A 27967-nucleotide genomic window follows, 5' to 3' on the forward strand; every position below is an offset into this window, starting at 1 on the left:
GGCGGGACAAGTGGGGAGCCTGTGCTCTGACTGGTTGGAATTGGCGGGGTACTCGATCGTCCGTTAGCTACCTCCCTGCTCAACTCAGGGAGGTCTCCAGCATCTGCAGTCCTTACTTTCTCCATATCTCAACTCGTCCCGAGTAAAGCGTCGGCCGGCGGCTTTTCTCCCTTCCTCCCTCAGCTTTACTAACACTCCGAGGAAGAGTTACTAACCGTTCACCCGGAAACGTCAATACACAATGGAACATAGTATGAGAAAAACCCTGAGCTGGGAAACCAGGGAACAGGTAAAACAAAACCAACACCGTCAACTTCACAACAACTTAACCACAGCAAAATAAACTCAATTTAAGCATTTCATTTACAGCTCAAAGAAAGGTTGGCCTTGCTGAAGAAAGAATACGCAAAAACTGTCCATAAATTACAGGTAAATGCCCCCTTCTCACAATAATACATTTATCCTTGAGACCAAACATATACGGTGTGGATCCAGTATGTCGGGGGGGAGGAGGGGAACAGGTGATTGTGGATCCCAAATTTCTACAAACTAATGACAGAATGCAATGATTCGTTAGTAATTCAAGTACTTTTTATGTCAGAAGTGGGTACTGCAGATTAGAGTTGAGATTAGAGTGGTGCTGGAAAAGCACAGCAGGTCAGGAAGCATCCGAGAAGCAGGAAAATCGAGGAATGGATTAGTTGCTGATGAAGGGTTTTTGCCAAAACATTGATTTTTCCAGCACCACTCTAATCTTGGTGAAATACAAACCTGTTGGTATGACATGTACTTCTGTGTTAGAGACTGTAGGTTTAATCCTAACTAAAGGATTGGAACCGATAATCAAGGCTTCCCTCTTGCTGAATTTATGTTAGCCAGTCTGATGTTACACTTATTTTTTCCTTGATTTTCTATCACTAGCGTGCGCAGAAAGCTGAACGGGTGCGAAATCATGTTAAAAGCACCATTACGCACCAGAATCAATTGTTGGAAGAGCAGACCATAACTCAGTTCGAGACTGGTAGGTTTTCAGCAAATGATTTAAACTTTAGAATGGATCACTTGACTTTTTCTCAGTCATTATGGCCTCAGTTGTAGGGTTTCCAGTGGGAAATGGAATCTGTAAAGTGACAGGTTGGGCTATACTTGCATTCTATACAGGTTAACTTGCTCTCTGCTGTCACCAAGTGATTTGTAAATGACACTGGTAGGAGTCTTGTCTTGTGAAACAAAGCACCTTAGCATATCATTCAACCACTCCACTTGCATGCTGACTAGCAATAGGAGAAGATGTGAACTCGGGCTAAACAGCCTCTTGCTGCACTGTAGGGATTCTGTGATTTCTCAAGTCTTTTTGCTTTTTGATAAATTTAGAGATGTTATGTCAGTCTTGTCAAAATTTTTTTGGCAATGCTTGTCTTTGTATTCAGATTGTGTATCTAGCTGCATCCTTCTCTTTTCTCCCCCTCCCACAACAAAAATAAATTCAGGGCCTAATGTATTTCTTTATATCTCTTTTGTTTTATGAAGGTGAGGCCTCATCATTTTTGGATACAAATCAGTCAAGCTCCTCACATCAGAGAAGTCAAGTCCCAGTAGAAGAAAGTAAAGAGAGAAAATCAGCAGTGACCTTTAATCTTGAACCGGAAATCATAGAAGTCATCAATAGCCCAAATGTGGCTTTGACAAGTACATTTGAATTTGCTGAACAGCCTTCAGCAGAACCCTTCCCTTCCCCAGTTGTGGAAACGATTCCCATCACAAATATAGACAGTCAAGTACACAATCGCCTAAAACTGAAAAAAAAGAGGTCATGTGAAGTACTGAGAAAGGAAGCAGCAAGTGAGCAGAATGAATCTCTGGCTGCTGATGGAAAATCCTGTGATAAAGAAATAGAGGAACTGAATTCACCTGTTAACAAAGAGTCTGTAAGATCTTGCATCTTTAACAGAGGCAAAAATGTCTCTAAATCAGTATGTGGAGGTGTAAAGGAGAATGTGGAGCATAGAATATTCCTTGGTTCTCCTGAAGGTGAAGAACATTTTGAATTATTGAAAAATGAAGTACAGGAGGTGAAAGGCAATTGTTTAACCTTACCTGTGAGCAGAACTGTGAATGGCTCTGTTTACTGCATTTCTGGTGATAAGTCTACAGTAGTGTCTACTTGTGAAAATAAAGCTTTCAGTCCTAGGGACTTAAAGGTCCTAACTGAAGATGCCCAACAACAGCAAACAAAGCAAAACTGCTCTGAGGATCTCACTGAAGCTTTGGAGAGCAATCTTGCAAATGAGTCAGTAATGTTAGATTCAGATTATCTGCAGGCAAGTACTGCTGTAGCTGAAGTTTCAGAAGAGACCTCACTGAACTCCTGTACCCTTGTCGAGGGCCTTCTCTTCCCTGTTGAATACTATGTACGAACAACTCGACGCATGACCAGCTGTCAGCGACAAGTGGATCTGGATGCAGTGATTCACAGCCACTTGGGAAAGTGCAGAAATGGTGGTAAAGGAAGATATAAGAAATCTACACATGAACACAGCAATCCTGTAAAAGGCTTCCCTAAGGCTGAGGGAGAGCTCAACAACACATTATTACTTTTTAACAGTCAGGAGGACGGTATTGCTGGATCTGATGCAGCTTCTTCACAGCAGGACTCAATATACCCCTCGAATATTGATATTGATTCTCAGGATATTAAATCAAATCTAGAAAAAAGAAACAGTAGTAGAGAAGAATGTATAAAATCCAAGCTCACAGATACTGAACTGTTTAAAGATAAGTTTGTAGCATGGACTTTGAATAACCCCAGAATTCCTGATGTTCAATGTGCTATGTCTTCTAAAGTTCAAAGCAAGAAAGAGAGCAAGGAGAAAGAAAGTAGTTCTTGTCAACCAGTGTCCGATGCTAATGAATTGTGTGGAAGTGCTGTAAATAAGTTGGATGGTTGTGTTTTTTCAAATATTACTGACTTTACTATGAAGAGTGCCAGTCTGTCTCAGAATGATTCTGACCATATTGTGGATTCACTACAGAACTCCGAAAGCCAGACCAGTGATATTTTAGTAGGGCCTTTCAAAGAGGATTCAATTGATCCATCAACAGTACAAGAGGACACTGTATTGACTCCGTCAGAGCACCATTTAAACTTAAATAGTGATACTGACAGTCAGGAATTGATCCCAGAGACTCAGCAAGATTCGTTTTTTAGCACAGCAAGGAAGAAGAGTTTCAGAGGTACAAGGCAGTCTTTTCCATTGGGAATTGATTCAAAGACAGAAGAATCTTTGTGCCAAGTGTCTCAGCCCAAAAGGAGAGTGAGGCTGTCAAATGGTAAGCTCAAAGTAAACTTGCATTATTGAATTTTAAAATATTTGACTGCAGGTGTCCTGATTAATTCTGACATTACAGAGTGGATAATGCTTATTAGCTTTTATTTAGGAGAAGGAAAGAGCTTGCATTTCACAAGCACCTTTTCTACAATCTCAGGAGGTTTTTAAGCTTTACAGCCAATAGATGTATTTTGTGACATTTAATACAGTAGTCACTATTGTAACAGTTGGAGATCATGACCATAGAAATTGCAGTGATCTTAAGTTGAGCAGATGGGAGTTGAAAGGGATTATGGCGTAATACAAAGGAGTTAAGCATGTCTATTATAGTTATTAATAAGCCCCTAAATTACGAGTGTCTTGTGTGTACAACTTGATCTTTAAATAAAAACATTTTTTGCTTAGCCTTATCTTTAAGCAAAAAAAAGAAAATTATGTGCTGACTTATTAAGAGCCATGACAGTTTGAAAGGTAAATGGTTTTTACAACACTGGGGTGAAAATTTAAGTGATCAGATACCAGAAATATCCGCTGTTCGAAAATAGATAATGTAAGCACTGACCTCCATATTAGAGAGCAAGCTAATGGTAGAGGAATCCTGGTGTCCTCGTCCCATTTGCATCAAAGATGCCTTGTAAGTAGAATTAAATAAAAACTTAGGTGGTTCGCTCTGACTTGTATATTCAGACTGCCAATATAATGATTTACTGAACTTCTATGCTTATGGAAGCCTCTGTGGTTAGATTGTGATTGTGGGGCAGGCTTGGTGGACCAGTTGGCCTTATCCAGCCTGCCAATTTCCATATGCATTGCAATTGCTAATGTATTATGACTTCTGTTTGCTCAATAGGTAACTCTTATCGCAAAACACGTGCCAGCTCTAGGAAGTTCAACACAGGACTTGATGAGGGAACCTTGACATGTTCAGAACCATTACTCCCTGTCAAAGAGCCTATCATCAAAAAGCTTTTTCACAGTCTGGAGGTCCAGGATTTTGACCTCCCTGATGAGGAATATGGTCAACTTAAAGAGAAGTTAAGAGCAGAGACATTGAAGAAATCATCTCATCCTTCGCAGTACAATATGGTTAATGGTGCTGTGGGAACACAGGGGAAAACTGAGAATTGGGATATGGGAAAATGTGACAGCCCACGTTCCCAGGACATCAGTCAAGCTATAGAAAACTTTGAAGAACACCTGCTACAAAGTAAGATGGCCCAGTCATCTCCCCAAACAAGAGATTTCAATATTCTTTAAAATACATCAGTTATGTTTTTTGTTAAATGCCCAATATTTATTCTCTCTGTTAAATTACTTATTGTTATTAACTAATATATATTGACAGAGTTAGGAGAAGTAATACTTCATAATGCAGATTTCTCTGCTTACTGTTAGTGCTATTTATAAATCACACCCTTCTTGTACAAATCTTTATGTATGTATTAACTACAAAGTGTGTGCATATTGTGTGATAGTGGTAAAGATATTCTGTGTCAATGTGCAGGCTCAGCCACAGTTCTCCAATAACTGAGCATATGAGTGATAGCGACAGACTGCAGGAAATTCCTTAAGATTGAACTCTTGATATCTGACTTGAATGAAAGTAAATTTGAAGTTTGGATAGGCTGGCCACCAATATCCACTACAAACCAACCGACTCCCACAGTTTTCTTGACTATATATCCTCACGTCCTACTTCCTGTAAAAGCTCTATTCCATTCTCCCATCTATTCTGATTATACCAATTTTGACAAGGGGGCCTCTAAAAATGTCCACCTTCTTTCTCAACTGAGGATTTCTCAGCACCATAGTTGATGGCACTCAGCTGGGTCCAACCCATCTGCTGCACTTCACCCCTCAGCCCCAATCTTCCCTCCCATAACTACAATAGGGTCCACCTTGCCTTCACCCACCATTGCACCAGCATCCACATCCAGAGGATTTCCACCACAATGCACCACCAACAATACACCACCAACAACAACACCCCCCCCCCCCCCCCCCCCCCCCCCCCAGCCTTCTGCAAGGACCATTCCTTCTGGGACACCCTGGTCCACTCCTCGTTCACCTCCCTCTACCACTCCCCCACACAGCCCCATGACAGCTTCACCTGTAAACACAGAAGGTGTAACATCTGCTTGTTTACTTCCTCTCCTCAGTATCCAAGGGCTCAAATACACCTTCCAGGTGGAGTAGCACTTTCCCTGAACTTCAATCAATCTAGTCTACCATGCTCACCATGTGGTCTCCTGTATATTGGGGAAATGAAGTATATACTGAGTGACTGCTTTGCAGAACATCTACATTCTGTCCACAAAAAAGATCCTGAGCTTCCAGTTGCCTGCCACTTCAACACACTACCTTGTCCCTGGCCAACATCTCTGTCTCAGGCTTGTAGCCGTGCTCCAGTGAAGCTCAGCACAAGCTGGAATATCAGCACATCATTTTCTGTTTGGGGAACTCTACAGCTCTCTTGACTCAATGTTGAGTTCAACACTTGTAGGACTTGAGTCACCTTCTCTCATGTCCTTACCCTGACCTCCACATACCAGGCCTTGTTATCACATTGTCTGCTATTACACACTACCCATTTTTAGCCACTATTGGTCCTCATTAGTAAGTATTCATTCTCCTAGGCTGATAGTTATCCACATCTTTGACAGTCTAACTGTTCTTCTGTCTTTGGACTCTAAATCTACCTATCATTTACTCCTTATCTTTCCCATGCCCCACCCCTCCCCCGCAACTTCTGCATAAAGCCAACTTTTTCCGAGCTACCAACATTGCTGAGAAAGGATCACTGGACTTGAAAGGTTAAGTCTGATTTCTGTCCACAGATGCTGATGACTTGATAAGCTTTTCTAGCAATTTCAGTTTTTCTTTTTTAAGTCTGTTTTGTCAGCTGTCAATAACATTTAAATCAATGTTTAAATCAAGTCATTTCTCAGTCACTGATTATCATTACTTTTTCTCATTGCTCCAAAATGCAGCATTACATTCAGTCTGTTCTGCTTGTGTTTATACTCCAGATAAATGATAAATTTCTTGATTTAGAAATGCTGGTGTTGGGCCATGGTGGACAAAGTCGGAAGTCACAGCACACCAGATTAAAATCACAAGCTTTCAAAGTGCTGCTCCTTTGTCAGGTGAACCTTCCACCTGATGAAGGAGCAATGCTCCGAAAGCTTGTGATTTTAAATAAATCTGTTGAACTATAACCTGGTGTCATGTGATTCTAAATTTATTGTTGTAATAAACCATAAAGTAGTAAGTATGATTCTCCTATTTTTGGTTGTTGCCATATATGTGTGTCATTTGATATCTGATACAGAAAAATATATCACTGTTTCTTCACTGACACTGGGCAAGATTTTGGAACTCTCTCCCTCCACTACTGTTGAGAGTACAGAGGTCCCCCTGTATCCATGGGGGATACTTTTCCCAACCTGCCCTGGAACCTTAAACCACGGATAGGAGTGAACCCATTCATTTCAATGGGAAATCTACCTTCCCGGCAGCCTCCTTTTCCTTGGTTCCAGAAGGTTTCCTGTAGTATGTTCGGCCCACAGGAAACTGCGGGTAACTGAAACCGTGGAAAACGATTCCACGGATACGGGGGTTGCCCTGGATCTTCATCTCAGTGGCTGTAGGAGGTCAGGAAAATGCCTTATCATATCTTAGAGCATCTGAGGATAGATAATATTCACTCCTGGGGGACTTTAAATCTTGAATCTCCATTCTGCAAAATGGATCCTTGCTTCTGACACTCATGTTCTGTCATGAATTTTTAGATAATATATACTAGTCATCCATTTTAAAACTAAATTTGAGGGTGGCATGCACAGCGCCAGGGACCCGGGTTCAATTCCTGTCTCGGGCGATTGTGTGGAGTTTGCACATTCTCCCCGTGTCTGCGTGGCTTTCCTCCGGGTTCTCCGGTTTCATCCAACAATCAAAAGATGTGAAGGTCAGGTGCATTAGTCAGAGGTAAATATAGGGTAGTGGAAAGGGTCTGTTTGGGTTACTCTTTGGAGGGTCGGTGTGGACTTGTTGAGCCAAAGGGCCTGTTTCTATACTGTAGAGAATCTAATCATCATAAGTTGATGCTGATCTTGTGCTGAACTTACTAATTTATGCATGTTTTTCACCTAGAGAGTTTTGACTGTAAGGAACTGAACAGGACCCCAGAAAAACCAGCATTAAATGATGTCGTTTGTCCTTATGGTCAGAAAACTCCAAAACCTACACCTAACCATAAATTATCTTCCAGTGTTCTGCTGTCAACACCTTCCTGTACTTCACAGTCAGGGCGGGTCCACCAGTATGAACAAGGTGCAATTAGCCCTGTTTTTCCTTCGCTTGGTTTCACTCCTGCATTTAGTTCTCCAAGCCTTTCTCAAATCAGCTGTGGAAACCAGAACTCATCTCAAATTGGCACACTACCACATACATGTAAAGATGTTAAGAATAATAGCAACTGTGATGAAGAGTTACAAACATTTGGTGAAGGAGAGGTGCCATTAACAAATGGAAAAGGCACTCCATCTGCAAGGGAATATTTAGAAAAGGAAGAACAACCTGCAGAGTGCTGCCATGTCAATCAGTCAGAGATGGTGAATGAGGATAATGCTGTGGAATTTATCGAAGAGGTATATTTTCTTTTAGTATGCTGCTTAGTGTTATGGTGAGATCGTTGCCGTTAAGTGTTGTAGTGTAGCATACTGACTCTCTCATCTTGAGTGTTGTTGATAAGGCAAAACTGCAGAGGTAAACAAACTATCTGACAAGGGCTGGATCAACTGTTGCACCACTCTACTGAGTCAGCCTGCTACAATTTGCCTCCCCTCTGGTGAAAGGTGTGTGCTAGAGATGTAGAATTGAACGAATACCAGAGCACTTTTTCTTTTGTTTGGTACCTCAGATCTGTTCCTACTGCCGAGGACAGCAATTTCTACTAGTCATTCTGTGTTACCTACCCTAAACAAAAAAAATGTGATTATTATTATGTTAAATCTTTTACTTTTATCAATAGTTACCTAGCCCCCTTCAATGTTATCCCAAATGGTTTGGGCAGAATATGGCATTAACAAAAAAAAATGCAGTTACTTGGCAACTTTTACTTTACATTTACTTTTGAAATAGAGATGAGAGACTGCTGACTCACCTAAAGTCTGACAATTCTATACTATTGAACAGATTGTGTATAACAATTCTTTAATGGTGAAAGAGTTTTTAACTAAATTTTGTGGGATTTTTTTTAATAGGAGAATAATGATGCATTGACTCCTCTTGGCAACCAGTTACAGCAAAAGCCAGAGAGGCAAACATTGCACCTAATTTCCAAGATACAGGTTAGTAAACAGTAGCCAATGTCAGATTATAAATGATAATGTTTTCTTTACAAAGTGACTGAGATACTTATGAAACAACCTGATTTATAAACCCATTCAGAATATTGATCAGTTATATACCTGGATCTAGGAATGATGTCAGGAATTGCAGAAGTATTATGGTGCAGGAGGCCATTTGGTCCATTGTCTACACTGGCTCTTCAAATAAATATCATTACCTACTGCCAAATTCCTACTTTATCCCCATTGTCTTGCATATAATTTCTATCCAAATAATCATTCAATAGCTTCATGAATGCCTCAGTTTAATTTGCCATCACCACACTTAAAAGCAGTGCATTTCTTACTGTAATTGCTCAGTGTGTGAAAAATATTTCTTCTTGCATTACATTTACTCCTTTTGCGTATCACTTTAAATTTGTGCTCTCTAGTTCTTGATCCTTTAACAACTGGGAAAAGTTTCTCTCTATCTACTCTTTCAAGCTCGCTGATGATTTTGAAAACCTCTACCACATCTCCTCTTAGACTTCTTCTTTCCAAGGAGAATAGTCCCAACTTCAATTTATTCCTCATAACCCTTGCATTCCTAGAACCATTCTTGTAAATCGCTTCTGCACTAATCCCAGTGTGTTTACATCCCTCCTGTAATGTGGCGCTCAGAACTGCACACAGTACTCCAGCTGAGATGTACCAGTTGTGTTTTAAAAGTTCAAAATCACCTCCTTTGTCTTGTACTCTATGCCCCTATTAATAAAACCCAGGATACTGTTTACTTTACTAATTGCTCTTTCAGCCTGTTCTGCCACCTTCAGTGATCTGTACACATATACACCGAAGTTCCTTTACTCCTGCACCACTTTTAGAATTGTAACCCCTATTTTATCTTCGAATATTCTTCTTGTCAAAATGAATCACTTTACACTTCTCCACAATGAACCCCATTCGCCACCAATCTGCCCACTCTACAAACTTGTCTACATCCTAGACAGTCCTACACTGTCCTTCTTGTAGTTTACTGTACTTCCATGTTTCTCTATTTTGTTGAACAGAGTCCGAGGAAGTATCCATTGTAACAGGAGGAGGAACAATTGTTTTCTTTTTAAATAAGAAATGTGAACATTTGGTCCTTCAAAAAGGCAAATTTATACCTGTTTTAAGCAAGACCTAATCCAGATACAGAGGAACCTTGATTATCCAAATGACATGGGCGGTGTTATGAAAATGTGGATGTACTATACCTTTAAGAGAGTAGAAGCTAGCAATGACAGCACCAAGTGTTGTCAATAAGATCCAATGTAACATGTGCTGCAGCTACTGGGGTAGCTAGTTGCCTAGAAACAACAAAACAATTTGAATTTGACCAATCAGTTTAAATTATACCCCAAAAAACATACCGAATTCCAATCACGTTTAAATTGAGTATATTGACAATCTTAAAAGCCAATGACACAATCCAATGCTTTGGGATATAAGACCGGGGAAAATTGAACAGCTGGGGAAAGAACTGCCACCAGACCTACAACTGTAGTCTGCTAGTCAGAACTCTGAGAGGTACCTGACTAGAGAAGGCGTTTGCATAGAGAGAAACCTCAACACTGACCTGGAGAGACAATCTACCAATGAAGATAAAGAGAAGATTTAGTTGCTGGCTGGTTTTAAAATTTGAATTTTCCAGTAAAGCCTAACTGGGAATTTTATCGGATTAGTATCATAGAAGGGACGGTGAAGATAGATTAGAGAAAGGAGGTGTAAATAGTCGTGAGTTAATTACTCTCTGTTATACTTTAAGAAATAAAGTTGTTAGTTTTTACTTGAAAATTTGCAGATTACTGTATGGGATTAATCCTTTGTGTGTTGCTGGTTCAAATTAAGCAGGCGGGTTTACCCCGTGTCGTAATAGATTTGGGATTCGGGTCCTTGATTTGAACTGGTTTAGACAAATTTTAATAGATTTGGGGTTTGAAAAATCCCAGCAGATTTAACCACTGCAGGTTAGTGTCCAAGATCTTTAAACAAAATGTAGGTGAAATAATTTGTTTAATTTCGGTGACTTGTGGCTGATTAGATTAAAAGTGAGAGAAATGGCTCTTAAAATTGCTAGAGGTTCTGGGATTTGAAGATTATTCTCAAATTTGCCAAGAAAGTTTAGAAGGAAATAAAAAGGCCATACCTTTAGAATTAGCAAATAAGTTAGATTCTGGTTTAACCAAGGACAAAAGTAAAGCTGAAATTGTGAGTGAGTTACATAAACACTTAGGTGTGTCAGCGAAACAGACAAGTGCAGTAGAGGTAGAAAAACTTAAATTACAATTAAGAAAAATGGAGTTAGAAGATAAACAGAGAAAGAGAAAGTTTTTGGCTGAGCAAGAGGCAGAGAAGAAAGGGAGAAGAAGAAAGGAAAAGTGAAAGAGAGAAAGAGAATTTGAACTTGAGAGGTTGCAACTTAGTCAGCAAAGTCAAGTTAACAGGATGGGAATTAAACGAGAAGGAAGTGATAAATATAAATATATCAAAACGCTGCCACATTTTGATGAGAAATATGTTGAAGCATTCTTTATTTCATTTGAAAAATTGGCTAGGCAGATGGAGTGGTCTGAGGATTTATGGGTAATGCTAGTTCAGACTAAACTGGTAGGCAGAACTAGTGAGGTATTTGCTGCACTGTCAGATGAGGGGTCAAGATATTATGAAGAGGTGAAACAGACTATTTTAAGTGCTTATCAATTGTTACCAGAAGCATATAAACAGCAGTTCAGAAACCCAAAGAAGGAACCGGGTCAGACTTATGTTGAGTTTGAAAGAATTAAACCTAGTCATTTTGATCTATGGGTGCATGCTTTGAAAATAGATAAGACATTTGAGGCTCTCAGAGAGATTATTTTGCTGGAGGAGTTTAAAAACTCACTTCCAGAGATTGGAAAAATTCATGTGGAGCAATAGAAAGTTCAGGAAGTGAGAAGGGCAACAGAATTGCAGATGAGTGCAGGTTGGTGCATAAGACAGCTTCCAGCCAGAATTTTGTCCTGTGAGGGATAGAAGTTGGGAGAAAGGGAGATCCTACACTACGAAACCAAGAGTAGAGAGCACTGGTAAGAATTTACCACAGGATAAAAAAGAAGCCCAAGAGGGTGGAAAGGAGGTGAAAGACCTCAGGTATTTCCACTGTAGTAAAGTGGGACACGTAAAGTCATAGTGCTGGTCGTTAAAGAAAGGCATTGTGGGAAAAGATGAGGTAAAAGAAGCAAAGCCAGTGGCATTAGTGAAGGTAGTAAAGGAAACTGCAAGAGGAGCTTATGAGCTGCAGGAGTGAGCACAGCCTAGGCAGGGGCTGGTTATGGAATTAGTACCTGGTCTTTACAAAGAATTTGCCACTGTGGGTAAAGTTTACCCAAAGAACAGGGGGAAAAGAACAAGAAGGTATAATTTTGAGATATACAGCATCTGACCAGTTGCTGATAGTAAGAGGTCAGTGAAGATGCAGTCTTTCTGATCTGTTACCCAAGATGTGGTAATATGTGGGCTAGATGGACAGAAATTTAGCGTTCCCTTATGTAACATCAGTTTGGTGTGCTAACTCAAGACTGAGGAAGTAACAGTGGGAGTAATTGACAGAGTGTCAGTTCCAGGAATTCAGTTTATTTTTGGGAATGATTTGGCCGGATCCAAGGTGGGAGCGATACCCCTCGTTGTGGAGAAGCCCAAGGAAGACCAAAAAACTGAGGAGTTAAAACAGAAATATCCTGGTATTTTCCCAGACTGTGTAGTAACCAGATCCCAATATCATAAGTCACGACACAAAGCAAAAAGTAAAGAGAAAGATAAAGTAGTTGAGGTTCAGTTAGCGGATAGTGTATTTTACATAATAGTGCAGGAAAACCCGGAACAGGCATAGGGTCAGACAGAAGTGTTTAGTCCTGGAAGGCTAAGAGACAGCAAGACAAGATGATAAAAGATATATATGTGGATGCATACTCTGAGAAGGAGGCAGAGAATATTCCGGAGGGTTATTACTTGAAAGATAGAATCTTAAGGCAGAAATGGCAGGTTAGTACAGAGAAGTAATGGGCTGATGTGCACCTAATTGTATCGCAGGTAGCATACAGACAGGAGGTGTTACAGGTAGCACATGAGCTATCTGTAGGAGGTCACCTAGGGGTACAAAAGACTCAGGCTAAGGTACAGAAACATTTTTATTGGCCTGGAATGCACAAGGATGTAATTAAGTTTTGAAGTAAGTGTCATACATGCCAAATGGTAGGTAAGCCACAGGCGGTAATAAAACCAGTACCTTTGTTGCCAATTCCCGCATTTTAAGAACCTTTCACATGGGTTTTAATTGACTGTGTAGGTCCCCTCCCGAGAACTAAAAGTGGGAACCAGTATTTGTTAACCATAATGGATGTGTCTACCAGATGTCTGGAGGCAATTCCATTTTGGAGTATCGAGGCAAAAAAGGTGGTAGAGGAGTTAGTAGCTTTCTTCACATGGAATGGGTTACCCAGAGAGATTCAGTCGGACCAAGGGTCAAATTTTACTGCTAGGCTGTTTAAGGAGGTTATGGAGGATAGGTATACAGCACTTTAAATCCAGTGCTTATCATCCTGAATCCCAGCGAGCTTTAGAAAGGTGGCGTCAGACCTTGAAGACCATGTTGAGAGCATAATGTCAGGATTTCCCGAATGGTTGGGATAAAGGTGTCCCATTCGTGTTGTTTGCCATTACACATGCCCCAAATGAATCTACTCAGTGTACTCCTTTTGAGTTAATATTCGGGCATGAAGTGAGAGGCCCTTTGAAATTAAAGAAAAATTGACAGGACGAAAGTCGGAGATCTCACACTTAGATAATTTATCGGAGGTGAGGGAGAGATTCAATAGAGTAGGTGAGTTAGCTAAACAGCACCTAAAGAGGGCATAGTGTGGAATGAAGCAGGTGGCAAATATAAGCTCTGAAACTTAGACGTTGTCCCAAGGGGATAACATGTTAGTACTGTTACCAGTGATAGGAGATCCCTTCAAAGCCAGATTTAGTGGTCCCTATTAAATTGAGAAGTTCTTCAGTCAGTTGAACTATTTAGTTAAGATGCCAGATAGAAAAAAATGGTATCGAGTATGTCATGTGAACATGTTGAAATCATATTACACATGAGAGAAAGAACTGGACAAACAGGTGTTACCGCCCCGCAGAATGAGGAGTCAAATTCAGATGATATGGATTTTAATATGCCTTAAAATAGATTTAAAAATGAAGGAGTCCTTGCAGTGTGGGATACGTTAGTAAGCTATCTGTCTCAGGAGCACAGAACGCAGTTGAAAGATTTGTTACTGCAGTATAATGACATATGAAAGAATCAGATGGGGAGGACTAATGCTATTGTACAAGAAGTTGACAGAGGGAATACTGCTCAGATAAAACAACAACCCTATTGGCTTAATCATTTCAAAGCCAGACAGGTTCAGATGGAGGTGGAGAACATGCTCGACGAGGACATCATTGAACCAAGCCAGAGTGAGTGGAGTTCGCTGATCGTCTTAATCAACGATTCTGCGTGGATTATCGGAAGGTCAACGCCGTTACAAAATCGGACTCCTATCCAATTCCTAGATTGGAGGACTGTATCGAGAAAGTGGGACAAGCCAGTTATGTCACCATATTGGACTTAATGTGTGGTTACTGGTAGGTACCTTTATCAGAGACAGCAAAAGAAATTTCTGCGTTTGTAACCCCAAATGGGTCTATTAGTTTAAAGTGATGCCCTTTGGAATGAAGAATGCACCCGCCACATTGCAAAGACTTATGAACAGAGTTGTGGCTGGGTTAAGAAACTGCAGTCTATTTGGACGATGTAGTGATCTTTTGTAAGTCCTGGAATGATCACATGATACAGTTGGCAGAGCTCTTTGAATGACTATGAGAAGCAAAACTGGTGATAAATTTAAATAAAACAGTTCTTGGGAAGTAACATTGGTCATGGAAGGTTGACCCCATGGAATGCAAAGATGAAGGCCATCGAGGAATTTCTATGACCAATCTCTAAGAAAGAGATGCTTCGATTTTAGGACTCAGCAGATTCTATTGGAAGTTTGTTCCAAACTTCAGCAGTGTAATGGCACCGTTAACCGATTTGCTGAAGAAGAACATGAAGTTTCTGTGGACAGAACCACGCCAGGAGGCATTCGACAATTTGAAATCAATTTTAGCTATACCAAACTTTTCAAAATCTTTTAAAGTCGCCATTGATGTTAGTGACATTGGAGTTGGAGCTGTACTCCTCCAGGGAGATGAGGATGGGATTGAACTGCCAGTTGGTTACTTTTCGAAGAAGATCAACACGCATCAGAGGAAATGCTCAATGGTCGATAAATAACTATTGCGTTTGGTACTGGTCTTACAATATTTTAATATATGTGTCATGAACAAGGTATCGGAGACAGTTGTGTACACTGACCACAATCCGCTTACATTCTTAGAACACTTTAAAGACAAGAAAATCGTACATGTTGGGGGTCGAAAGAATGTAATTGTAGATGCGTTATTGCGGATTGAATTGAGAGTTTAGATGAGATTTGTCTTTATTTAATGTTTTATATATATAAGGTCTATGGGAAGAAATTAAGGTTAACTTATATTAAAGTTATCTATAGGTTAGGGTAATGTATTTAAAAAGTAGCGGAAAAGGAATGAAGCCATCTTTTCATTATGATGGTTCATTTTTTTTTAAGGGGGGAGGTGTTATGAAGATGTGGGTGTACTATACCTTTAAGAGAGTAAAAGCAAGCAGTGACAGTGCCAAGTGTTCTCAATAAGATACAATGTAACATATGCTCCAGCTACTGGGGTAGCTCGTTGTCTGAAAAAGATAAAACAACTCTAATTCGGTCAATCAGTTTAAATTATACTCCAAAACAAAAACCGAATTCCAATCACGTTTGAATTGAGTATATTGACAAAAGCCACTGACAATCCGATTGTTGGGGTATAAGACCGGGGAAAATTGAACAGTTGGAGGGGGGGAATCTACCATCAGACCAACAGCTGTAGACTGCTAGTCAGAACTCTCTGAGAGGTACCTATCTAGAGAAGGAGTTTGCACAGAGAGAAGCCTCAATACTAACCTGGAGAGACAATCTACCAATGAAGATAAAGAGAAGATTCAGCCACCGGCTGATTTTAAAATTTGAATTTTCCTGTAAATCTTAATTGGGAGTTTTATCGGACCAGTATTATCGAATGGAAGGTAAAGATAGGTTAGAGAAAGGAAGTGTAAATAGTTATGAGTTAATTATTCTCTTATACTTTAAGAAATAAAGTTGTTAATTTTTACTTTGAATCATTCTTGGCCTCTCGAATTTTCACAGATTACTGCACAGGATAAATCTTTTATGTGTTGCTAGTTTAAATTAAGCAGGAGGATTTACCCTGTGTCGTAATAGGCAGGGAATATTTTGTGTAGATAATCAAATGCCAGATAATATAATTTAGCCAAGCATCGTGACCTTGCGCTCCTGTTCGGATAATCCGAAATTTGGATAGTCGAATGCCGGATAATCGAGGTTCCTCTGTATACAGGCTCGTTTTAAGAATGTGCACATCTGTCAGTGACCTCTATGATTTCACAATATGCGCACAGTTGGAAGAGGCTCATTATTGAGAAAATTTGTCCTGTGGAGCAGCTTTGATTGCTGTTGTGAAGTAGAGTTGCTCTTCAATAGCAATAGTTCTTTGTACTCATATTTGAAGTTTAAATAATTTTCTCACTTGTCTTTAAAGAATCCATCAACCTCCTGTATTATTGACTTATGTACAGTATTCTGGATGGTGAAAGAGGCTAAAACATTATGCATTGCCTGTGCTTGTGAAACAGCAGTGTTCTTGTGGGCCCCACAGCAGCTAAACCAGTGGACTAATATCCATATGTGGGTCTTTGATAAAGTAAGGATACCAGTTCTTTTTGTGTATTGCCTTATCTCTGATCTGACAATCTAGTATTCAGTGCTAAATAATTTATGTTGAACAGCGTTAAAGTACATGTTTGAATCAATTACTTTAAATTCTGTCAGAATTTTGAATGCCTTGTCAAAATTGCAAAGTTTAAAGCCTTATTAATTTGTTTTCAAATATCTGCAAACATACATATGAAACCATTTAATAACAGTCTTCTACTTAGAATGGGAAAAGATTGGAATGATGTGGTTAAAAACAGTGTTATAGTGCAATTGGTGCTACAGACTGAAACTTAACACCACTGTATCTATTGTCTCCTTGTTCTCCTCCCCTCCTCCCAAAAGATCTTCTAGATTTGCCCTATATACCTGAAGTTCTCTCCCCTGAGGTTGGGAGAAGTCTTAATTCCATGTTCCCACCACAGGATCCTTCAGAGATGTTACACAATATATGTATGGATTTACAAAAAAGAAAATTCTAACCTTAATTCACCAGACAGGACTAATATGGCAGGGGAGAGGAATGTATTGCCTCCCCCTCATCTGAGCCAGTGCCACTGAGTCAGCTGATAGATGACAGACAAAAGCAGGCTTGGGATCAGCTACTTTTGCCTTCTCAAGCACCTCGTCATCTTTTGTTTTGAGAGAGGTTGGTAGGGATGTGCACAGCAGAAGCCCAAATGTGATAAAGCGGCAATCAGGAATTTATCTGTGTCTCAAATCTATTAAATGCTCCAATCTGGTTTTGCATCACAAAAGTGGACAGCCTTTTCAGTTGTTTATGTTCAGTAGCCAATTGACAACTGTTCAGCTTCATATACAGTTCATATTGTGTTTTAGAGTCGAAGGTAATCAAAAAGTGTGCTAAAGCGAATGACTGTTGTTGTTATGATTAGTGGCAATGAACAGGACCCTCCTATGTCTTTTAAAAAAATACTGATATTGCCTTGATGTGATTACACTTCCCCACTCTTGCAGGTTCCTATAATTGAACTCATCCCCATTCCAGATGCTGTGAACATCCTGTGTGTGGCCTTTGGAAATCTGGAGATAAGAGAGGTCAAGTAAGACAACAAAGCATATTGACAAAATCATGGAAAGAACTGATTGTTTACACTCTCAGTATTTTACAGAGAAGTGAGGGTTTGCACTACGTTTAAAGTTGTGGGGTAATTTTGTTTTCAGTATCAAGTGAGGTTACCGAGAGAGTCCTTTGCAGCCTCTCCTCTCACCCAGTGACCCTCAGGTTTAGCCATCACTAGTTGTCTCTCTCTAATGAGAAAGCAGCCCTAAGATGTGGTATGACAATGGTGACTTCACTTCAATTTTGTATCCTGACATGTTTTTACTGAAACTTGGTATTTTTGTGGTAATTAGACTTTCATGGACCAACTATTGTTATGACAAGGTGAGGAGAAACCCCTCCCTTCAGTCAGTTGCAACATACTTTTTTTTCCTCTTAGCATGCAAATACATCATATATGATGTAATTATCAAGACCTAAATGAAGGAGCCAATTACAAGGTTTTCTTGAGCAAAAGAGAGAAGAACTTTATTATCGACTAACCCCAAGGAAAAAGTAATAAAATGTGACATTTCAACAAGCATATAAGCATGAGCAATAAGTTTAAAAAACAGACTGTTACATACTGGGAGAACTAAGGTCATACAGTATCTTTGAGGTGTTAGATTCTATGCCTCAGGCGAGGATTGGTTAGTTATTGACCTGTTTCTGCATCAGTAACAGAATCTGTAAGTACTGTAGTTTTGAGTTCTCGGTGAATGGTTATTTCTCCAAGTTGCTTTTCCACCAGGTTCTGTTTTGCAATTTGATGAGAAAGAGTTTCCTCCGGGTGTTCCGGTTTCCTCCCACACTCCAAAGATGTGCAGGTCAGGTGAATTGGCCAGGCTAAATTGCCCGTAATGTTGGGTAAGGGGTAGATGTAGATGTACATGTTGGTGTGGACTTGTTGGGCTGAAGGGCCTGTTTCCACACTGTAAGTAATCTAATCTTAACGTTGTAGCTGTTGTCACAAATGCATTTATCCTTCTTTCTGTTGTGGTTCTGTTCGCCAAGCTGGGAATTTGTGTTGTAAACGTTTCATCCCCTGTCTAGGTGACATCCTCAGTGCTTGGGAGCCTCCTGTGAAGCGCTTCTGTGATCTTTCCTCCGGCATTCGTAGTGGTTTGAATCTGCCGCTTCCAGTTGTCAGTTCCAGCTGTCCATTGCAGTGGTCGGTATATTGGGTCCAGATCGATGTGCTTATTGATTCAACTGGAACTGACAACTGGAAGCGGCAGATTCAAACCACTACAAATGCCGGAGGAAAGATCACAGAAGCGCTTCACAGGAGGCTCCCAAGCACTGAGGATGTCACCTAGACAGGAGACGAGACATCTGCAACACAAATTCCCAGCTCAGCGAACAGAACCACAACAACGAGCACCCGAGCTACAAATCTTCTCACAAACTTTGAATCCTTCTTTCTGCCCTGCTGTTCAAAAACAGCTGTTGAAATGTAATTCAATGTGTATTCCAGAACCTAGCTCCATTGTCTTTCCAAATGGTTAACTGGATACATTGGTTTTTCATCTCCCAATGTTTGAAATTATCATGCACATTTGAATTAAATAGGAGATGTGAATTTCTTGAAGCTGACTCAATTACCTTGCCTGCTTTCACTGGCTTTTGTTGAAAATAGTAATTTCAGTGCACACAGTTTACTTATTGCACACAAGTCTCTTGAATAACCTTTCAATCTGTGGTCAAGTCATCCAGTGCAGCCATTTTAGTTCCATATTTTGTACTTTTAAAAACCACTTTAATCTAAGAACTATTATATACAATTAGCAATTGATGAAAGTTAAATTCATTGATCCATATTTACTATTTTGGTAACAATATTTTCATAAAAATAATCAGTTGTGCAGTTTATTTTAGTTGGAATTGACTCTCACCCTTCCTTATATTATTCTTTGCACTACCTGCCTGTAGTGCATTGGAAAAGTGGGAAGTGGACTTAAATACTGCTAAGGTGTGAAACCAGAACAGAGGCTAGATATTTCTACATAATGGGGCAAGATTACAGATTTAGCGGTGGCATAGTGGTAATGTACATGGAATAGTAATCTAGAGGCAGAGGTGAATGTTCATTGAATCCCACCATGACACAGGGGAAAATTTGATTTTGATTAAAAAGAAAATCTGGGATTAAACATTGACCTAGTGACAACAATGAAACCATTGTTATATAAAAAGTCCTCTGTTTCACTCATGCCCTTTAGGGAAGGAAATCTGTCATCTAGCCTAAAGATGAGTCAAACCCACAGAAATGTGTTGACTCTGAAATGCCTTCTGAAATGTCCAAGCAAGATACTCAGTTGAAGTGCAGAGGGGGGCAACCATCAAATGCAGGCCTTGCTGGTGACACCCACATCCCTTCCATTGTGATGAATTTTATTAGTGTATTAAACTTCTTTTGAATATAAAATTACTTTGCTTTTGCTTAAAATACTGTGCTTCAAGCACTGTAAAAAGTTTTATTGTGTATCTAATCTGTGCTTGTACCTGCCATTGGTTACGTTTAATGCATGGGGTGCTTTGCCTTGTACATAAAATGAATTGCACCAGATTTGTTTTTAATATTGTTTTGAAAAGTGGTGAACTATTCTATTCCCAGCACAGATCACCTTCCACATTTCATCAAATGCATTTTGTGTATATATCAACAAAAAAAATTTACCCAGAATATTACAACAATTCTCATCATAGGCCAATTGGAAATGCAACCCAGCTGATTAATTTTTTTTCTATTGGCCTTTTTTTAAGAGTATTGCACTCTGTGGAGAGAAACTGCTTGGAACACACCCTACTGCAGACAGGAGATATAAATGCTTTGCTTGGGTTGCCTGGAAGGAGGCTGGTCTGCTCTTGTGGCACACTTCAAAGTCAGTACATAGAATTGAACATCCTATCCAAAGAAGGAAGGTCAGAATCATTAGTGTTTTTTCTCTGTCTTACTTATTGGTTTGCTTTGCCTTGAGCTAAAAGAGGTATGCCATAATTTAAATGTTTATTTTGTGGGGATAAATAGGAGTCCTATTATTAATTAAAGCCCCAGCTATATGCATACCCCAGACTGAATCTTTACTCATTATTTTCCTTCAACTTTTTTGACTTCGCACTTAGGTCAATGCTAAAGGCAGATAGTAAATAACATTTCATTACAACACCAAGTAATAGCAAGAATTAACACCTACTAGTTCTGGTCCCTGTAAAGTTGATCATTTTGTATTTTTTGGGAATATGATTCAACAGATTCAATAAAACCCTTCGTGGACAAAGTGAGCATCTACCTAGAATGTGCTTCAAAGTCAAATCTTTAAATAAGAGAAGATAATTGAGATGTGAAGAAACCATTGTGGAACTTTTGACTTATTTTTAAAGGATAAGCTGCTGAAAAACATTATAAAACTAAACCTGTTAGATTTTATGCAGTAATATGTAAAAGACTCCAGGATGGTAAAACCCGGGTTGATAGAATTACTGCCAATATTTTTTATTTAAATCCGTGACACCAAATCATTTCTCTGAGCAAAAGATCTCAATTATTTATTCAGTCCCAGATTTTTGTTTCCTTGACTGAAATGAGAAGTATTACTCTAAATCCTCCAAGTACAAAATAATTCCAGCATAGTAAAGTGAAATAGGATGGATACAAAAACAAATCTTTCTCTTTTTGTGATAAAAGTATAATTTCATAGCAAGGCAATTGTGAAAATTGTAGTAAACAAAAAATCTAAATTTTAATTTCTACATAGAAATGTTTTCAACCCTTTACAATGTAGTTTAGCTTGTCAGCAATTAGCTGGAGATGTGACTGGAAAAGTTGTCAATTTTATTCCAGTCTAGTTATAATATTTTTTAGACCTTACCAACTGTGATAAAATGAACTTTAGCTATGCATTTCTTATACTCCATAGTAGAATGTTGTCACAAAACTTCATACTTGTTCAAAGACAAATGATCCCAGTCTGATAGTATAGACGTAAGTAATACAATCAAGCAAGATCCAGGAGACCACGGTTCCCTTGACTAATTACATCGTAACTCCTTTCCCAAACCCAATATTGGTTAAGGCCCATGAAGAGAGCCTGAGCTGGTGAATACTGTCTTTATGGAGCAAAGAGATAATGTAAGGGGAGGAGAAAAAATGTCACTTGAGGTAATAGCAGTTTTGTGATGTTTTTTGCCTGAATTTTTGTGGTTAGGCGTGAACGATGTATGCAATTGGTTCCACCCAATGAGATGGTACTAGCTTTCAGTGAAGTCAAAGGGGAGACAGAAGCTTTGATTGGATCGACAATAATGAGCAATATTGTCATTTGGTAAGTACATGCTTCCATTTAACTGGATTAGAGAGTAGATGTACAAGTCATTTGTGAATTAATTCATTCATTTATCCATTTTTAGCCATGTCCAGTCTGACTGTTTCCTGTGACTAATTTGAACAAAGAGGCTGAAATTATTAATAAAAAATCTTGAAGTAATAAAAATGTTTTAAAAATGGTTTTTAATCCACTGTTGTTAAAGGATTTTGCTGTGCAAATAAAATTTGCCAAACATAATATACCAATATACTTAAAATGAATAAAATGTTTTCAAAGCTACTTGGACATTTCTGACAGAAGTGGTAATTATCAACACAAAAACATTCTTTAAACTACTGAAAGTGTTTTAATCTAAGCCTTGCCACAGCCCCTCCTGCTGAACCCATCTCCTTGTTTTCTCTCTGCTTTGCCTCATTGTTCTAATGATTCTGACATGAAACTATTCGGAGACTGTTGGTCAGGAGGGAAACTCTGTTCAGATTAACTTTTATTTATCTCTCTTAGGAACTTAAAGACTGGACATCTTCTGAAGAAAATCCACTTAAGTGAAAGCTACCCGGGCACTGTCTGCCAGAAGGCCTATTCAGAGTCTGTAAGGAGCAATATTTTTTATCTTTATTACTGCAAAAAGTGGTCCCAGGCTACTAATTTGTGCAGTTCAGAAAACGTTTGCTACACTAATATCAGAATTGCCTTCTAAGGAAAGCTTTCACAGGCAAGCTACTATCTGCTGGAGTTTAGAAGTGTAAGTGGTGACTGGATTGAAATATAAAACCCTGAGGTTCTTGACAGAGTGCATGTGAAGAGGATGTTTCCTCCTGTGGGAGATTCTGGAGCTGAGAATAATTATTTCAAAATAAGAAAATCTTTGTCATTCTCTTCCCCAAAAGATAGTAGAAGCAGAATGTTTGAATATTTTTAAGCTACAGACCAATAGCTTTTTGATAAACAAAAGGGTCTAAGATTAAAGGGATAGCTGGGAATATGGAGTAATCAAATCAACTATAATCTTATTGAATGGCAGATTAGGCTCAAGGAGCTGAGTGGTTTATTTTGCTCCCATCCTATGCATTAACATCCTTAAAGGCATCCTTACCTGTCTGACCTACATGTGGCTTTAGAACAATTCCTGTTGACTTAATCTGCCCTTTATGCAAAAATGCTGGCACAGCCAACAATACCCACATCCCATGAGAAAATGGATAAATAAATAAATACAGCAAAAGTGGGCTGTTTGCTTTGAATAAACTGCATATGGACGTACACCTATGGTGCAGTCTTCACAACCTTGGATAAATAACAATTATTTATTTACACTCTCTTTGCAATGTTGGTAAATGAGAACTTTACGAGGTCTGGACCAGTTGACTGGCCAACCATTTGATTAAATAACTTGCAGCAATTACTCAAAATTCACAACAGGACCCAATGCATCAGTGAGAGTTTAAAAGGCAAGTTAATGTTTGCATATCAATCCTCTAACAAATGTGAGGTTTGAACAGGGTCGATAGCTGAAATGTATTTTCAGTACTGTACAAATGCTGACTTTTACGGATATATTTTTAGAATCTGAAGTCTGTTTATCTTTGCAGCTGCATTTCTGTCCAAATTAAATAATAAAGGCTACTGCTTTATCAGTCTTACTGGAAAATGGCAGAATGCAGAAAATACAGAATGCAATCTACAGAGCAGTGATTTACCTACAATAAAGCAGGGGCTGTAACTGCAATTGAACAGAATTATGATTGCAGCTTCCAAAGCAGCAGTAAAAACTTGCAAAATAAAAATTTACAATGGATGAATGGACACCGTGCAACAAACAGGGTGTTCCCTCCCAGTCAGGGAACACTTCAGCGGTCAAGGACATTCTGCTTTGGATCTTCAGGTGACTGACCTCCAAGGCAGACTTTGGAATGTGCAGCAACGCAGAGTCGCCATGCAGAGGCTGATAGCCAAGTCCTCAACTGGGTTCTTGGGTTCATGTCACAAGACAGGTGACTCCACTACACCATACATATACACTCTTACACATGATCACACTCACGCAGACCCTCTCTCATACACATGCTATCTCTCAGATACACGCTGCCGCACTCAACATTCACGCACACACCCTCTCACAGGCATATACTCCAACTCACGCATGCATACCAAAACACACACACACACACACACACTCTATCTCACAGGTACACGCATGCATACACACACACGCAAATCTTTGGGATGAATTTGTATTTGCTGATTTTTATTTGCAGATGCATTCTATTTTGTTCAAAAAGCACACAATCTGTAGGCAGTCAGTCTATGTGACATTTTATAAATACCTACTTTGGAAATAGAACCAGTCTGACTCAAGGTTGGGATATAGACAGACTAACCCCACACCTTTAATGCATTGTCTTGAGCTGAGATGTCACCTTTTTTAAACCTTAAGTTATTTCATGAATGTGACTTCTGGGAGTTACAAAGTAATGAATCGAAACCTGCAATTCATTCTAAGTGATTAAAGACATAATTGCAATCTAGATTTGTTCAATACATCACACAGCTGTATGACACTTTGATCTTTTACTATAAACTCTGTGTCCTATGATCCTGCCCCAGACGAAGAAGCAGCACTCCGAAAGCTTGTACCTCCAAATAAACCTGTTAGATTAATCCTGGGTGATTTTTAACTTTGTCCACTCCAGTCCAACACTGGCACCTCCATCCACCTCCATCAAAATAAAAATTGATAGTCCTTTTCAAATTAAAATATTTAATAATTAATTTTGTGTTTTAGGGCATATTGTTCGTACTCTTCAGTCATCGGTATGTTGGCAATTGTGATGGATCTGGTGGAAATAGAGTCTGTGTTTTAAGAATGGTTGGTGTCAATCCTATGAATGGTAAAAGTAGACCTGTCATGTCCTATATGCTTCCACTGGAATGCCACGGAAGGTAAGATGCATTCTATATTGCATATAAATCAATGTCCTGCTTTGGGAAAGTCCCACTCAATCCTCTGTTATGGGCCTCAGCAGACTCAAAGTTCTATGGTTCATTCTCCTGTTTGTTAAACTAGCAGATCGCAACAGGGGGATTTCATTAGAATGCTTTCATCGTAAACATGTGCTAATCCAGCTGTTCTGAAAAAGTTTCTGTTTAAGTGCCGTCCTTCTCAATTTGGTGCACAATTAAACAAGTAAGCCTTCCAAGAAAACTAACTCTTGTCAATTCTGTGAATCACAGTTGTATAGTGAGGCTATCTATATGAGATATATGGATCCAGAATTAAGTAAAGTGAGAATCTGGTTCTGTGTCATATCAACCATCATCGTGGGCTTCCATTTTATAATCACATTCTTTGTGACTTTCTTAAGATATCATTAAGCACAATCCCCAATTCTACTATCTGAAGCAGCAGAATTACTGGATAAATGAATGAGATCTTTATCTGTCCAGCAATACAAAGCTCTAAAATAGATGACAGAAACAAATGAGACTCCAGTTGCTGACTGAAATCCCACTGTATTGCATTTCGAATGAAGCAGTACAAGAGGTCGCTGTAATGAACATCCATTGGAAGAATCTAATTGACCTTCCTGATTTTGCAGTCAACTTAACTTTACACTCCTTTGAATTTGAAGGAAATTAAAATTGGGCACAGGGTGTAAAGCAAGTTCCTGACCCAATCCATTTAGTCCCCTGCTGGGTATGTTAGTTTAAAATGACTGTTCCAAAATTGAGGGATTATGCTGCAATGTTTTATTTACTTAGCTCACTAACAGTAGCAGTGATAAAATAGCTATTTTTCTCTCTTTTTTTTTCCTTTTAAATGTATTTATTTCTGGAACAGGTACCTTGTCGGAGGTGTGAAAGACCAGTCCATTGCAGCAATTGTAACCCCTGGAACCCTGATTCTTTGGGATGTACTTTCTGGCCACATTGCGACCATTCTACACCATGGCCCCAATGCATATTGGTCACTTTTCCACTGGGCAGAAGCCAATTTCTGCCTCCTGGCCAGAAAGAATGACCAAACTGTATATGTCTATAAATATGTGGGAACTGGAATGGATGAAGTATGATGGTATTACTGCATCAAGACTGATGCAAGAAATGCAGCTTCTGCATCTTTATTTATTTGAAATCTTTTACCTAATCAGTTGAATGAAAGCACTAAATAATATGTTTTTAGGACAAAACATTGCAGTGTGAAGAAGACTACTTTTGTTTGCTGTGTACTACAGCAAGTTGTATTACAATTTAGATTGATGTACTGAACTGTTGTATAGTGTCTGTATTTGCTGTTAGAGAAAGCCAGGTTTGAAATCAGGACTGGCCAATTTCAGCAAAATGTTTGGACGATACTTAGTGTATGATATAGAAAATCCCCTTTAGGTGAGTAATAGACACCACTTTTCTTTCCAAATATACTGTCTTGGTAATTTGGGATAAGTATTGTGAACTTCCTGTGTCATAATTTTACATTGAAGGGGTCATTCTTACTCAGTTTTGCAAATGGTTTTTCTTTGTTGACAGAGTTCAGTCCTGAAAATATCAGATGGAAACATCTGCATTATCTTAACGTGTTAAAAACCATTATAGTTAATTTGAGATTTACAGCTTGAAACGAGTAAGGGGATATCACCATATATTTTTGTTTTGATCATTTGAGTGTAAAAATGTGAGTAAGAACAGCAGTACCATCACAGCTGTTTACTAATAATGAAAGATAGATGACCAATCAGTTCTGTGTTCCACTCACAAGCTGTCTTTATTCACGTGGCCAGCCTCCTTCAATTATGCAGCTGTCTATGAACAGATATTGTTGATCTGGGCAAAGTTTTATATTGGCAGTATCATTGCAAGGGGTATCATTTAATATTGTCCCAAGAAATGGTGAGTAGAGTGGCTAGAAAACATCCTTGCTTCCTCTCAGTATTAGAAAGTTAATTATCACCAGTCACAACTTACTAGTAGAACAGCATTTGTCAAGGCATCAAGAACTCTAGCTCACCTGATCAAATATGAACTGTCCACAGAACAATCAATATGAATATAAGAACAGATTTAAATATTGCATGCGAGAATATAAGCAAGTACTTACCTGCAGTGATTGAAGACACACCAGTCTAAAAAACTAGATATGAAGAATATTGTTGACAAGACTGACCATTCAAACAAGTTGGAAATATGTTGTGGATAGTTTGGGATTTTCAAGCAGTTTGCATTTATTGACAATTCTCATAACATCTGTAGTGATGTATGATTGGACAATTCCATTTGCAGTCCCCTGAATTAATACTTTAAGAGGGTGGATGGAGAGGTACCAGCTTTTGCTCAGTCAGAGCTAAGTTAGTTGTAGGTTCAAGTCCACTGCAGAAACCTGAGCTCAGAAATCTGTGCCAATACTTGAGGGCTCTACAGAAGGAATGTTGACTTTTGCATGAGGTTTGAAACCAAGAACCTAAATACTTTATTATGCAGAAATAAAAGATCCAAGATTTGATCTATTATAAGTTTTTGATTGGAAGTGAGACCCAGCATGGAGAGAATGACAAAATGAAAAATGTAAAAGCACTACTTATAAAGAATAATAAAGAGGAATTATAATTAAAGCTAATTATATTGTACATATTGCAACCTTTTTCTTTGAAACAAAAAGTAAATTGTAAACACTAGAAACTTAAATTCTGGAAATATAGAGTCTATGACTACCTAAAACAAATGCTTTGTATTCATCTTCAGTCCTTATGTTTTGAAAATGCTTTTTAAAAAATATTAAAATCAAGTTCATTGTGTAACTAAGATTACTTGAATACATATGAGATCATTCTCTGATTTCCTTCACTCCTGTATGTCATGCTTCCATACCTGATAACCATTATACATTGTATCGTGATGGAGGATAAAATAAGTCTGTTGGTGTTTTCAAAATATAATGAGTTTGTGCTTACGATGATAT

At 38.9% G+C, this 27967-nt stretch overlaps 1 protein-coding gene across 1 annotated transcript; it reads left to right on the forward strand.

Annotated features, from left to right (window-relative positions):
• Window positions 1-46: 46 nt before the first annotated feature.
• Window positions 47-27806, forward strand: palb2 (partner and localizer of BRCA2). The gene is made up of 14 exons (XM_072559123.1): window positions 47-289; window positions 370-429; window positions 922-1021; window positions 1531-3330; window positions 4180-4536; window positions 7482-7978; window positions 8594-8680; window positions 16451-16612; window positions 17602-17687; window positions 20453-20611; window positions 21895-22011; window positions 22519-22606; window positions 24800-24957; window positions 25856-27806. Exons 1-14 carry the CDS (start codon window positions 242-244, stop codon window positions 26085-26087), a joined length of 3951 nt encoding a protein of 1316 aa, XP_072415224.1. The 5' UTR covers window positions 47-241; the 3' UTR covers window positions 26088-27806.
• Window positions 27807-27967: the final 161 nt, after the last annotated feature.

The sequence above is a fragment of the Chiloscyllium punctatum genome, chromosome 40 (genome assembly GCF_047496795.1).
Source record: "Chiloscyllium punctatum isolate Juve2018m chromosome 40, sChiPun1.3, whole genome shotgun sequence".
NCBI lineage: Eukaryota > Metazoa > Chordata > Chondrichthyes > Orectolobiformes > Hemiscylliidae > Chiloscyllium > Chiloscyllium punctatum.

Coding starts and splice junctions, on each gene's coding strand:
- palb2 (XM_072559123.1), top strand. CDS start 242: ATGGAACATAGTATGAGAAAAACCCTGAGCTGGGAAACCAGGGAACAG. Junction 8,681..16,450: donor ACCTAATTTCCAAGATACAG/GTTAGTAAACAG, acceptor TTGTCTTTAAAG/AATCCATCAACCTCCTGTAT. Junction 20,612..21,894: donor ATCCTATCCAAAGAAGGAAG/GTCAGAATCATT, acceptor TTTTGTGGTTAG/GCGTGAACGATGTATGCAAT.